Here is a 14,494-nt window from a genome sequence, read left to right as displayed (position 1 = left end):
CGTTCCTTTTGGTGCTAACTAAAATCCCCATGCGAAATAGACTTGTTAAGAATGATGATTATCCAGATGTTGAGGTGTAGTGCATTAAATCCAGTGTCCCATACCTTGGGATACAAGATGAAAATAACCATTATGTAGTAGAGGCCCTTAGGAAAAGTCCCTTTTCTCTTCCTCTTTGCACGATACAGACCTTTTATAAAAACTAGGCTACTGTCTAGCAGTAATAAGATTGTGTTGTGCAAATTCTTCTCTTGCTCTGCATGGAGAGAAGCTTCATACTGTTACTGTCATGGTTCTCTACTACTGCCATGGCTTACTTAAATCTGTCTTTTACTTTTTGTAGACAGTATGATTTGCGAGAGAACAGCAAACGCTCTGAAGTCCTGATAGACCTAACTGAATACTGTGGGCAGCTGGTGGAGGCCAAATGCCTCACTGTCAACCCCCAGGATAACAATTACCTAGCGGTGGGCGCTAGTGGGCCTTTTGTGCGGCTGTATGACATACGCATGATCCACAACCACAGGTAACAGTGACCATCACTTATAGGACCTTCTTGACAGAGAAGTGAGTAACACAAGATCTGAAAGAGGCCTTGCATAGTGGGAAGGGAGCAGCAAGAGGAGCTGGTGGTGATCCATCTCAGCTGTGCAATGGTACTAAGTCTTCTTCCCTCCCAGCATCCTTTAGACATGGCTAAGTGCAACTTCCTGGCACTCTTGAGGTTGCTTGGGACAGGTTTGTAGTTGCACAAGTGTTTAATCTATGACCATGTCCTTATGAGAAGTCTCTCTCCAGACAGGCTGAAGCCTGGCAGTTGTACATTGTAATGATAAAACTTCTCTTTTTTCTGGTCAGAAAAAGCATGAAGCAGAGTCCCTCGGCTGGAGTGCACACATTCTGTGATCGGCAGAAACCCCTCCCTGACGGTGCGGCCCAGTACTACGTAGCAGGTATTGCTGCTGCTCCAACATGCCTGTTTCAAGCTGGTGCCTAAGAGCTGTAGTCAGGGTCTAGGTTCCTAGTGTGCTGGGCAGCATGTATGCAATGCCAGCCAAGCAGTCCCTGCTTGACAGAGCAGACATCCTGTGGCATGTAGCTCCAGGTAGCACTGGCTCTTGAGTAATGAAAAGTGGAACTGGCCCTGCTTTTCTGCCTTGCACAGTCATAAAGTACAGACATGCAAATGAATGAACATGGGGAAGGACCAGATACCACCTCCTCTCTTGCCTTTTAGGCTCTAAATTCATACCTGATGTGGAAAGTTAATGACCTTTTATTACTGCTGGATGCTGAACCAGCTGTAATGAATGAGCTGCTCTTGCTCTTCTGCCACAGCTTAGTTGGCACCTTGTTGGGGCCTCCTTGGAGAATCAAGGATTGAATAAGCTGTAGACTTTAAACCGGGGGCAGGCAATTATTTTGGGTGGAGGGCCGCTTACTGAGTTTTGGCAAGCCATCGAGGGCCACGTGACAGGCAGCCTGGGGAAGATAAATATTAATTTTCTCAATTTTTTAGGGGCCCTGCAAGTTAGATAGAATGGCTTGGTGGGCCGCATCTGGCCCACGGGCCACATTTTGCCCACCCCTGCTTTAAACCCTCCTCTAGAGAGAGCCCTGCCAGGACCTTGCTTGAAATACTTGTAGCACAACACCCTTGTGCTCTCCCTATCCTGTGGAGAAGCAGGGCTTTTGTTTCTAGGGCTGTCAGCATGGTTTCCTTCATCTCTGCTCATCATTCAGTGCATTTAAAAGCACTTAATATGTGCAAGTTAGAACTCCTGTGCTCACAGACTGAATATTCCTAGGCAGACTAGAGAGAGGCTTCTCTAAAGAGCTTTTTTTCTAAAGTCCCACTGTGGGATCTCTGTCTCTTTGGCCGTTCAGTACTGCATAGTCAGGAAGTCAGTGTTAGGCTGTGCCCTAGCAAGTCTGGCAGGGACACACTGGAGTGTTGAAAATGAGGTATTCATATGGACCCTTCCACGAATTGGTTAGTTCTACAATTCTAGTGAGTGCCACGAAGCCCCAGTTCTGGTGATTTTTGTTGAAATCGTGTTCTACTGTTTTTGGGCTTGAGCTGATCTGCAAACATGAGTCTTAGAGGTCTTGTTCCTCCACACATAAGCATAGCCATGCCAAAGAGGTTTTAAAAAGACATGAAAAGACAGTTGTGCAAGTTTTAGAACAAGTTTCCCGACATGGGCCAGATCCAGTCCTCAGTGCCATGCCTTCCTGTTGGAAGGGCTTCTCACAGGGCCTGATCCTGGTAGGCAAGGGCGGCAGAGGGTGAGGCTCGATCCTGGTGAGCCTGCATGGTGAAAACATTGAACACCACTGGCTTGGAGCACTTCAGGAACTGGGAAGTCATCCTAGGCTCTGTGACGGTATAAAATGGCTTAGAATGTGACTGCATTTCATGTGCGTGCTCCTCCCAGCAGTCTCCCATAAACCATAATGGCCAGGGTGAAACAGGCTATATTGATGGTTACAAGTTAAAGTACCTTATACTGGGGCTCTCTTCTCTTCAGGACATCTTCCAGTGAAACTACCCGACTACAACAATCGCCTGAGAGTTCTAGTAGCCACATATGTCACCTTCAGTCCTGATGGCACGGAGCTGTTGGTTAACATGGGAGGGGAGCAGGTAGGTTGTGACCTGAAGTCTAGGTATGAGCTTCACCTGCAGGTTTTATTAGCTGGGGTCACTGAAGCCTGACTTAAACTCTGCAGAGCAGCGTCAGTGTGCCAGGCTGTTTGCAACCTATGTTTTATAGTGCAGTATGAATAGGGTGGTTCTCCAGACCAGATTCATTTTTTAATTCTTAGAAATGACCTTCTTTCCCTTGGAGGTAGATGGAGTGTTCAGTCTGAGTAGTATTTCATAGTGGCTTTGCAGATGAATTTTTCTCCCATCCAGAAGAGATGTAAATCTTTCCTGACCTGAGTGACCCACTTTGGCAATCTTCCCTAAAATCTACAGTGAAACACTAAACCAGTTCTGCAGTAGAGTCTGGAGGATGAGTGGTGCAAGTAGAGACTGTGGCTTTCACTGAGAGTATTTAAGTTTTCTTTTCAAGAATTGGGTGACATTCTTGGGTCCTCTGTAAAACCTATTATTAATCTCTTCCTGTTGCAAATCAACACCTGCAGAAATAGGGTTGGGTTAGATTCCAGTGAAACAAGAAAATCCTGCTGATGGTATTAACTAGTGAGGATTAAGGTGGGACTTGCCTTTTGGGCAGGGTATTCCAAATAGGGCTTTTTGCATGTTTCTCAGCACCTGTGTTTATTTTGGTCTTGGACACATGCTGTTGGGTTAGATGGATCATGGGTCTGATCTGGGTTGGCAGCTCATGTGGCAGTGCATTTTTATTTCAGGGCTTCATGGGACTGAATTCTGGGCTTCTCTGCAGGAAGAAAGTCTTGGCATTTGTTTATAGATAGTTTGCCTCACTTGTGACTCGTTTGCCTCCTTTCCCCAGTGATGAATGTTTATGATTGTCACATACCCATAGACAAGTGATTCAGTGCCTTGTTTGCATAAGCTGTTGTATTATAGAATGATTCAGATATTATCCTATTACAGCTGGAGCCTCTTTTAGTTTTGCTAACCAGTCAGTCTCCAGTTAATTCTTGCTGTATTTACTTGCCATTGATTCAGTAGAACAAGTTTCCCATGTCTTAGCACAGTTCTCTCTGAAGCTGTATTTTCTAGTCACAACGCTGGATACTGCTTTCTTTTTGTCTTTATGTGTGTTAAACATTTTACCAAACTTTGAAAATGACAGAAGGCAAAATTCTGAGCTCTATGGGAGTGTGATGCCTTGTTCATTATTATAGTTTCTGCATCAGAGTGTCCATGAACTCTTCTGCCCTCTTTTTCATGGTTTCCCATTGCCTTCTAGGTCTACTTATTTGACCTGACTTACAAGCAACGGCCATACACGTTTCTCCTGCCAAAGAAGTGCCATACTTCAGTGGGTAAGTGCGAGTCTGCAAGGGAAGGGGGAGCCAGGCATAACCAAGTTATATACTCTGACACCTTCCAGCATGAAATCTGATCTGGGCTGGACCAGAAAACTGAATTGGGGCAGGGAGTAGCCTGGCTATTTTTGCAGTGTGACTTGTACATTTGGTCCAAAAGCCATTCACAGAGCAAGTATGCAGAAGTAACTGAAATGCCAAGAGGTGGGGGTGAGGGGTGAAGGACAGCCTTAAAAACTGTGCCTAAGAATAAAGTTGGCAGGTCTGTCCTCTTCCACTACTGGAAATCCACTAGTCTTTAGCACTGTGAAGGCCTTGGGGTGGTATTCTCACTTCATGGCAATACCTTCAGTTGGGCTGGGCCTCTAAGAGTGCATTTGGACTTTCTTTTAATCCAAGGTGACAGAATGGGTCCCAAGCAAAGGTGGATTGGTGAATCAAAGAGCCCTGTTCTCTTTTCTCTTCCCTCCCCAAAAGTACCTTAATCAGCTGAGTTATAGTACCTGGAGAGTCCACAGCTTCAATGGCAGGACATGGAGGGGAGATGGTCTCAATCCTTAACTTCCTCCCACCCACTGCTGTAGTTGCAGCAAAATGACAGGAACAGATTCTGGGCAGAGCCTGCACTATTTCAGGCTGTCCGGCAGAGGGCACATGTACACTTACATTGCACCATTAGTGGGTGTCTCCACACCAAACCTTTCAGCAGCTCCAGGGAGGATGTAGAGCCCTCCCAACCCTCTCACCTGCCTGGCATGTCCTGAGTGGCTGCTTATCTGTTATATTCAGTTCACTCTTCTTTTGTTAACCATTGGTTTCTGCTCCTGTGTGCAACTGAACTACTTGGAAGCTGGCTTGGGAACAAAAAAAAAAAAAAAAGACAATTGGAAGCCAGTTCATGATATTTTCAACCCAAGTGAGTATTCTGGATAAGCTAATGAAGGAGGTGTGCAGAGAGGAGTGTGGGACTGGGAGCCGGGAGTTTTGGGTTCTAGCCCCACTTTAGACATCATCTGTCTTTTGGTCTGTCACATCCTCCCTGAGTTTGCCAACCTCTAGTAAGGACATGACAGTACTTGCCCCTCGTTTGTGTTCCAGGCACAGTTTTGTAGATATGAAAATGAGAAGCTCTGTAGAAGGGGCAAGCATTGTGGGTGCTATTGGCCTTCAAAGGTTTAATGGAGATAAGGGCTTTTTATCTTGCTTATTCAAAAGTAACGAAGAGCAAAGATCGCTTGCTTGCAATGCTGATTTAATCTCCAAATACCTTGCTTCTCCTTCTTGCTCAGCCCCTACCCTTCATCAGGTCCATGATATTTTTCTCAATTATTGTTTTCCAGGCACCTATAAAACCTAAGATGATCCTAAGGGTTATAGCTTGAAAAGCCACCCTTCTGTCTGAAACAGCAGTCTTTTAAAACATTTGTGGTCTAGTACTTAAAGGCAGATATGGTAGATTGTTTATGCCCAAGTCCAGCTTGTTGAAGGTGGCTTCCATATGAGCTTCATCTTGTCCTCTATTATGTGAGGAGACGGCTTTAAGTGCATCCAACTTTTTTCCTTTCAAGTTCTGGTGTGAGGGAACTTGTAGTGCTTACATACCTGGTATCTGAGCTATTCCTCCCTAATTTATGTGCTTAGAGGTGGAAAGACTTCTCTTTTGAAGCCTGTGGAATTGTAGCTGCTTAGCTGTGGTCTGAATCTGGACTGGGGAGATCTGTCTGGCCTGTCATCTGGTTTCCCTCTTAACTTTGGTGTGTGTGTGTGTGTTGTTTGCACCCTTTCAGAAGTGCAGAATGGCAAAACATCAACCAACGGAGTGTCAAACGGCATCCATCTCCACAGCAATGGATTCCGGCTGTCTGAGGGACGAGCCCATGTCAGGTAAGTGGATATGCTTGTCTGGGTGAGAGCTCTGTGCCCTGTCCTCTTGTTTAGATCTGAAGCTGCTGTGTTGAATGTGATTCCATTTAACTCACTCACTTAGTGACTGCTCCGGGTATTTCACTTGGGGGTTTGCTCATCTGTTAGCTGTTAGGGGTCTTCAGGAGCCTGATGGGGGAGATCCTGTTGGTAGAGATCTTCTTACTTGTTTGCTGGTAAAATTCTTTGCTGGTAAAATTGATACCTGGCCTTAAGCCTAGACACTGAACTCCTGTGCTTATCCACAGCTGGTCTCCACTCCTTGACCTGAAGAGGGTGGTTTGTGGTTGGTGAAAGATTGTCGCCGGGTCCCCTTGTCCCTCTGTTGGCAAAAGGTCTCGGTTGTAATGTGGGTCCCTATTTGCTGCATGCTTGAACTAATGCCACCAGAATAGCTGCATGCACTCCTCTGCAGCCACTGGTTGGTAATGGCATTTGATTCAGTACTGTCTTGGGGATGAATACAAAGCTCTTTCTTGTTCCCAGCTATTCGCTCTGCTTTCCTCCTTCCTACTTTGATTTTTAAGGACTACCTGGAATTGGAGAAGCAGAGGCAAACTTGACGTTTAAGACCTTCATCTGTGCCTTAAAATGCTGGTTTATCAGATGTCTTTGACGTATCAAAAATCATATGAATGAGCTTTGTGGACATCTCAAAGAGAGCTCTTGCATGCCTGAATGTAAATTTAAACCAATAGCACTATCTACACTACTCACTGCCATGAGATACTAGATCCAAAGGTGTTAGTAGAACTCAAAGGATTTAGTGGCTCCATATGGATAATTAAAGCACTCGCTGTTAAATGAGTATTAGCAATCGTCTTTGAGTTCCAAGGCATAAGCCATCTCTTAGTTCATGGGCTTATAAAGAAAGTCCCCTAAGGGCAAGTTACCCAACTTATAAGAGCTGCTTGTACCTTCCTGTGGCACATCTGGTAAAAATCAATGCCAGAAACAGGAGAATATGGACTCTGGATGTGATCTGGAGTATCAGGTTTTCAGTAGTCTGGTCTGGTTAAATATTTGCCTCTGATTTGGTTAAATCCCCCCCCCGGGAAGATCCTGACTCCACTGTTCCTTATGTCTGCAGCCCTCAGATGGAGCTGCCTCCATATCTGGAAAGGATTAAGCAGCAAGCAAATGAGGCCTTTGCCTGCCAGCAGTGGACTCAAGCCATCCAGCTGTACAGCAAAGCTGTTCAGAAGGCACCCAACAATGCCATGTTGTATGGGAACAGAGCTGCAGCCTACATGAAGCGCAAGTGGTAAGTGAACTGGACCTTTCTGCAGGAGGCTGTGGAGCTGTGCACCAAAGGGCTTGGTGCACTAAGCAGTGCTGAGGCCTAAGTTCCAGGCTCCAGAAAGAGAGGTATAACCTACATATATTATCATGATCTTGGTGCCCTCTCTTGACCATTCAGGGTGCAGAGAGGTTGTGCCTGGTGTGTGAAATCAGTAGAAGAGCCATGAAACTGAGTACTCTGCACCTGTGCACGTGTTCAAAGCCTGGTGCCAACAGTCTAGGCTCTGGCTCTTCTGCTCAAGAGGGTTAAGATATTTCTTGTGTCATTCACTTAATCTTTGCATCTGATATTTAAATCTGCAAGGAAGACAGGGTGGCTTTGCCTGGTGTTTTAAGAGTAGTTTTGTCAAGAATGTCTGACACACTCCAGAGCCCATCAGTTCTCCCTGTCAAACTCAAGGGTATATATAACAGGTTGTCACTGAGAACAGGAAGAATTGCCACATTATGGGATCAGGACTTGTAGGGAATATAAAATTGCAGTGGTTCTGTGATCCCTTGTTAGTTGTTTGTTTTTGATCCCTGGACAGTGAAACATGCTGCTACTTACTTGGCCACACAGGGGTACTCTTGAGCTACTGTCTGTGGGGAATGGAAGCTGTGTTCTGTTCTAGGGCCTTGGTCTAAAGCCCTGCTGCTTTGAGGAGGGGGCTGCTGTTGGTTAGCCAGGAGTCTGCACCTGTAATGTTTGCTCTGTAGGATGTAGCCTGGTAGCTCAAAGCATGGGGCTTCCTATATGCAATACCTTGACAGGGGAGTGAGCAGGTGGCCAGGCCTTTGGACAGGCGATGGTCCTGTACTGTGTCAGTCAATAAACTTGGTTCACTTGGTGGCTGGGATGGAAGTAGGCAAGTGGTATTGGTGCTAATGAGCAAGTGGGAAGCCTTTTCTACTTCCCCAGTCTCCCCACATGAAAATCCCCAGATAGCTCCCGGACTGGGAGTGGCTGGTGGATGCGTAGGCCTTGTCCACTTCCAGGATGTGTTCATCTTTTCTGCAGGGATGGTGATCATTATGACGCTTTAAGAGACTGCTTGAAGGCCATCTCCCTGAACCCCTGCCACCTGAAGGCCCACTTCCGTCTTGCCCGCTGCCTTTTCGAACTGAAGTACGTGGCGGAAGCACTGGAGTGTCTGGATGACTTTAAAGGGAAGTTCCCGGAACAGGCACATAGCAGCGCTTGTGATGCCCTTGACCGAGACATCAATGCAGCCCTCTTCTCTAAAAGCGATAACGGTGGGTGCCAGTGCTCAGCATGGTCCTTGTATTGTCTTTGGATGTTAATGTAACCCAAGGAAGCATGTCCCCCTGGAATTATAGCTCCCTAAAGTAAGGCTTGTTAGATGCTATCAGTTATATGCCCAGAGAATGATTTGATCTTCTAACTGAAAGTTGCCTTTGTAATTGATGCTTTCAAGGACCAGTCCTGCTATTTTTTTTTTTTTTTTTAACCGACAGCTGATCTCTGAGAGATCTGGGTCCCCAAATGTGTCATGCTCTGTCTTTTTTGCTGCAGCTGCTCCTTAAGTATGGAAAGTTCTCCTCCCTTTCTTTTTGAACTAGGCTAAGTGCTCCAGTTGTGATATCATATCTACTGTGGGAGCCATTGAGCTGAAAGGTAGCCATTTTCTTGTTTTTGGATTGCACGGGAGCTCTAGGGTTGGCCCTGCTGGAAGGGACTTGAAGTAGGTTGGTGGAACGGTGTAGAGAAAGGGCACGTGGTAAGCCCTGTTCCCTATGTAAACCACCAGGTAGAACTGGCAGCTGAGTAGTCTCTTGCATGCACAACCCTTTCTCTCCAAAGCATGATGTGTAAAGAGGGGAAATTTTTCTTTCTCTTCACTGGTGTTCCAGCTGAAGACAAGAAAGGGAGTGGCCCAATCCGGCTGCGAGCAACCGGCCGCAAAGATTCCATTTCGGAAGATGAGATGGTGCTGAGGGAGCGCAGCTACGACTATAAATACCGGTACTGTGGCCACTGCAACACCACCACGGATATCAAAGAGGCCAACTTCTTTGGCAGGTATGTTGTCATCGCACGTCTGGACAGTACGCCAGAGCTTTGCCATTGACTGGATGTGTCGTGATGCACAGCCTCTCTCTCTGCCTTCAGGGTTGCGAGAGGAAACCCAACCGCAAACCAGAAGTATTAGTGATGTGACTACCGCTGTCAGTACAACTAGAAGCCACCTCTGTGTTTCTCTAGATTCACAGGTTAAATGACACACAAGCATAGAGATTTTTTTTTTTTCTTCTGGTAACAATCTTTTCAGTGTGCCTGTTTGTATGAATTAGAAAGAGGGGGAAAGAAGGCAGAAAGCCACCTCTTTGTCTATATCTAGAAATAGCCAGTTGTGAAGCTGGAGGTGCATAGGTTTCTGATGTTCATTATTCAGTAGTGAGGTATAAGATACTGGCAGGCCCCTTAAATGATCAGTGAAACCCCAGCTGGATTTGAGAGGTCTGTCAAAAGCGAACTTTCTGAACTACAGTTTTGTATGCGCATGAGGATAAGTTGGCAAAGGGCTGGCTTTCCTACCGAGGGACAGCCAGCTCCCATCCTCATTCTGTGATCTGTAGCAAAGGGTCCTTCTATCCCATATGACTTCCATGACCGTTAGTGCTTTGGATGCGGTTTAATTGTCCAGAAAGCTGGCCCACACCTTTTTGGCAAAGCTGTGACTGCTAGCTTCTTCACCTCTGCTCTGCTCTCTGTATCTGTGTTCTCTCCACCCTAGCAATGCACAGTACATCGTCAGTGGCTCAGATGATGGCTCCTTCTTCATCTGGGAGAAAGACACTACCAACCTTGTGCGAGTGCTGCAAGGGGATGAGTCGATTGTGAACTGCCTGCAGCCTCACCCAAGCTACTGCTTCTTGGCAACCAGTGGCATCGATCCAGTCGTACGGCTTTGGAATCCCAGGCCAGAGGTAAGAGCATCTGTAAAGAGAGAAATACTCACCAGTGGGCTTGGGGACTCTGTGCCAGGTGGTAGACTGCCTCTTTGCAACCAGACTGCAAAGACTGATTTACAGGGAGCAGGGAAAACTAGCTGTGTTGGAAAGAGATTCCTGGGTTTTACCACTGGGTTGATCACTCCTCTCCTGCTTATGGAATGAGGGGATGCTTATGGAACGCTTAGAGGAACACTGGGCATCCTGAGTGAACCTGGGTAGCACAAGAGGAAAACTGTGTCTGCACAGGACAGCACTTCTGACTCTGCCCAAGCATGTGTTTGCAAATGCCATCCTGTGAGCTGTGGATGTGGCTGCAGTTAATCTCCCATCCCTATCTCAGTGAGGACTTTCACACCTGAACTGTGCTTCTGAGTCGCTGTACAGTGCAGAGCTCTCCTGCATGCCAAAGCTGAGCAGAGATGGCTAGACTCTGAATTCCTGTACAGGTGGCAGGAGCTGGGCCATCAAGCCATTACGTCCACCTCTGTCCTACATGCTGGAGAATGTCTGTTTATTCTAAATGCTGTCCTTTCGGTGTGGCTGCCTGTGTGGTTTAGGTCTACGCTGCTGGGTTGTAATGGGGTCAGACCTGCTAGGTACCAGATACAGCCTGTGGCATTAAACAGGATTTGACTTGACTCTATTTTTACATCAGGTATCCTGAGCTCCAGAGGGCAGCAGTAGGAATTATACCCGCTATCCTGGAGTATTTGTTAGCATGAGTCAAAGGTCGTCTCATGGCACAGTCTTCCTCATGCAGTCTCCTTTTTCATTTGCAGAGCGAAACCCTCAATGGCCGCGTGGTGGAAGACATGGAAGGTGCCTCCCAAGCTAACCAGAGACGAATGAATGCAGATCCCTTGGAGGTGATGTTGCTGAACATGGGCTACCGGATCACAGGACTGACTAGTAGCGGGACTGGAGGCTCAGATGATGAAGACAGCTCGGAGGGGCAAGTCCAGTGCCGGCCCAGCTAAAACAGACCTGCCTCTCCTTCCTCTAATTGCTTTGTTGAACGGGAACCCCGTTTCCTTGGTTCTGAACTTTCTCTGATGAACGGCTGCACTGTTTCACACTATGCACAGAGTAGGACAAGCTGACAGGGGCAGGAGTGGCTTTCTTGTTAAATTACCACCACCTCTCCCCGCTCCCCCCTGTCACACTACTGAGCAGCATGGCAATGCAGTCTGGGTTCGCCTGTAGTGGAATTTAGTCCCTGTAAGGATGTTTTGAGTTGTCTGTGAGCAGTGTAAGCTGGTGACCTTCTCTGACGCTGCTGTATGGCTTGGCGGAAGGGGCATCGCCTCCGTTCATGCATTTGCAGAGGGGATGTTAAACTGCTAAATAAAACGTAAACCTAGGGCAGGGATTACAGAATGATTTTACTGCAGCGATCTTGGTTTCTGATGCTTGGCTTAGCTGCTCTGCTGCCAGCTTGGCTCCTGGGCCCAGGTTCAGGGCTGGTGGTCATAGAAAGTCCATCTGGCCCACTGAACACCTCAAGGGGACTTTTCTCTGGCCACTGGCTCTAACACGATTGCTGAAAGTGACTATATTGGTTAGGGTTTGGCCACCACTTGTCTGTCTTTTGGGCATCTCCTCTAGCTGATGCATAAATGGAGACACTGAATACATGCAGTTGAATGGAGGAGGAACCTCTTTCCTAGCACAAGTATTGATGTCCTCTGTGACTTGTGACCCCATGAAGAAAGATGGTGGTAACAAAAGGAGATGGGGGCGTGAGGTTTTAAGGCTGGGATAACTGGCGTGACTGAAGCTACCAAGGGAAGGTGGCTGATAACAGCACTTCCATCTCTTCCACCCATGCTGCTGCTAGCCCTGTTTTACCTTCCCCTCTCCTAGCCCCCTCCTTACTCTACAATTGAGTGTGGCTGCCATGCACCCATCCCAGCTGGCATTTGAGCTTTTAGAGGCTGGCATTTTTAGTGCAGTTGACTGCTCTGGATTTCATCAGCTGAGGTGATTTCTCTTCCTGATGGATGTGACCTCCTTCCTGTACAAGCTGTGGAGGAAGTCCTTGCAGTGGGTCAGTGGTCCTCTCAGGAACTGCTCTTCTTTCTCCTTACTCATGCTGGCTTCAAAGCCAGGACCACAACTTTTTTTTTTTTTTTTAATGCAGCACTGTACTTCCACTCTTCCCAAGTAACTTTCAGCCTGTTTTCTCCTCTCACACTTGCCAAGCATTAAATATATCAAATAGATCTAACACAGCTGTGCTACAGCCCAAGTTAAGGAGTTTTTTTCTGACTATCAACTAAGACCAAAGAGCCTTTGGAGATCTTACTATCTTTCTGCACTGTCTTTTTTTCTTCCTCCCGAAGACTTAAACGTGCTGACGCTGGTCTCCGGGGCACAGGGTGTGTGTATGTGTGCGTGTGTATGGGCGTGCTATATTAGGGCTGTTCTTCCACACGGTGGAGTCCCTGGTCTTCCCATACCTGCGTTGGAAGGACGAGTACCCACTCTTCCTTCTCTGGCTGCTCAGTGCTGCCAGGTGTTGATGGGAGAGTTGGCTTTGTGTTAGCTGATCAAAATGACTGGCTTCCCCTCAACTTTTGTACACACCACTTTACCTGCTTTCTGTACAGCAAGGATGAGCCACAAAGGACCTAACAAGGTCCATGTCCCATTGTAATATGGTGCAGCAGACCTCTGACAAGCAGTGCTCCATCTTCCACCAGCTGTGATTTGATGGGGGGGGCGCTTCGTGGGAACATCTTGCCTCTCAAAGGTAGCCAGCGTCTGCTCTGTTTTCTGTGGATGGGGGGCCCAGGGCTAATGTGCTCCTGGATCTTTGGCAACATGCCGGACAGCTGAGCAGAGACTGGCTTCCAAGGTACTTTTACAGACCCTCAGCAGCAGATCTTTGTTTCTCAGGTCCAGCAAACTTGCACCATGTCTTTTTTTCCCCTACCCAGGCAACTTGCCTGGGTCAAGCCAGCCCTTAGCTGGTAGGGGTCCTAGCATCCTCTCCCATTCTAGCCTGTTTGGAGTTAACATCCTTGCAATGCAGTCCATGTCGCTCATGACTTAGCTGAGCCCATTCACTTGTGTCCAGGCTACTCCCCCAGCAGTGCGGCAGCAGTCCCAGGCGCTCGGTGTTCTTAACCCAGTGGCAGCAGGAAATGGTTTTCACTTGTGTGGGTTTCTTATTTTTATTTGAAGTGGCCTGTGTTTGTGTTTGGGGTTCTTTGTTTGCTGAAGGCTTCCTGGATGCATCTGTCTGTCTCCCTTCCCTCTCCCACTTTATGCTAGGCAATGCCTCTTAGGCTTTGGGTTTTTGGGGGTTTTTTTTAACTCTCAAATAGGCTGAGATTGGAGGCTTTGAACAGAACAGAACCCCTGGCTCCTTGGGAGATGTCACTTCCCTTTGAGCTTATGCTGTGACAGCTATTTTTACTCTAGCAAGACAGAGCAGCTCTCCTACCTGCCAGCTGCAGCACAAAGCTACGAGAGCAGTGGATTGCCTTTTAAAAAAAAAAAAAAAATGGCTGCTTTGTTTAAAAAGAGAAATATTAGTCAGATTGAAGAGGGGAAGTCCCTCTGGCTCTTGCCCCTCCTTCCCGTCATTTTTTGGGGGCAGGTTGTCTGCTTTCATTGCTTGTTAATGAGGAACTCCTATTTATTGGTGAAGAAAAAACATGCTGGGGAAGAGATGTAGCTTTATTTACTTACCTCTGCTGTTTTCTTCTACCCCCTCCTCTGGAGAAGCCCCTTTTTTCGCTTTTTTTTTTTTTTTGGTTAACTCTTTCTAACCCAGGATATGCAGAGATGCCTCCTTTTATTTTTGTATTGTAGCAGTGGAGATCTCCTTGAGGAAACGCTGAGATTCTTTTGGATGTTGCAAAGACCATTGCTCCTAGCTTACCAGTGTTAAAGATGATGGTGTCTCAAACTGCCCCTGCAATTGTAGAGGTAACACACAAGCCTTACTGTCCTTGTAAGAAGGAGCAGAATATTTCTGTTTCTCTGGTCCCTGGAAGAGAAAGGGTTAAGCAATTAAACAATTCTTTGTTTTAGTTCTCTTTTGTCATTTGTTCGGGGGACTGGGCAGGCCGTGCTGGAGACCAACGCAAGAGGGATTGCACATGGAGACAGGGATGGAAGTGGGGAGGTCCGAAGGCTTGTCTTGGAGGTTGACTGCTGAAAACCAAGCTCCTTGGGGTGCTGCAGCTTGAGAGACTGGGGGTAGCTGGCTATGCTGGAGAGCCTCTGGTGGCTTGTCCTGACTCGCTAAAAGGTCTGCATCTTTCTAACTGGAGGCATTAGGCAGGTTTGGGAGAGGGGTGGATCTGTATGTGGT

The 14,494-nt window shown here is 47.1% G+C and overlaps 1 protein-coding gene across 1 annotated transcript in view; it reads left to right on the top strand.

Annotated features, from left to right (window-relative positions):
- Nucleotides 1-14,210, top strand: part of WDTC1 (WD and tetratricopeptide repeats 1) — a 28,708-nt gene extending 14,498 nt beyond the window's left edge. Inside the window, exons 7-16 of the mRNA XM_019547969.1 lie at nt 344-526; nt 859-953; nt 2,532-2,647; nt 3,909-3,984; nt 5,775-5,871; nt 7,001-7,174; nt 8,213-8,448; nt 9,067-9,235; nt 9,951-10,143; nt 10,950-14,210. Of these exons, the coding sequence (XP_019403514.1) occupies nt 344-526; nt 859-953; nt 2,532-2,647; nt 3,909-3,984; nt 5,775-5,871; nt 7,001-7,174; nt 8,213-8,448; nt 9,067-9,235; nt 9,951-10,143; nt 10,950-11,147 (1,537 nt within the window). The 3' untranslated portion in view covers nt 11,148-14,210. The remainder of the gene's footprint in view (nt 1-343; nt 527-858; nt 954-2,531; nt 2,648-3,908; nt 3,985-5,774; nt 5,872-7,000; nt 7,175-8,212; nt 8,449-9,066; nt 9,236-9,950; nt 10,144-10,949) is intronic.
- Nucleotides 14,211-14,494: the final 284 nt, after the last annotated feature.

Source organism: Crocodylus porosus, unplaced genomic scaffold (assembly GCF_001723895.1).
Source record: "Crocodylus porosus isolate Cpor-Errol unplaced genomic scaffold, CroPor_comp1, whole genome shotgun sequence".
Classification (NCBI taxonomy): Eukaryota; Metazoa; Chordata; order Crocodylia; family Crocodylidae; genus Crocodylus; species Crocodylus porosus.
This window is presented reverse-complemented; position numbering and strand designations above follow the sequence as displayed.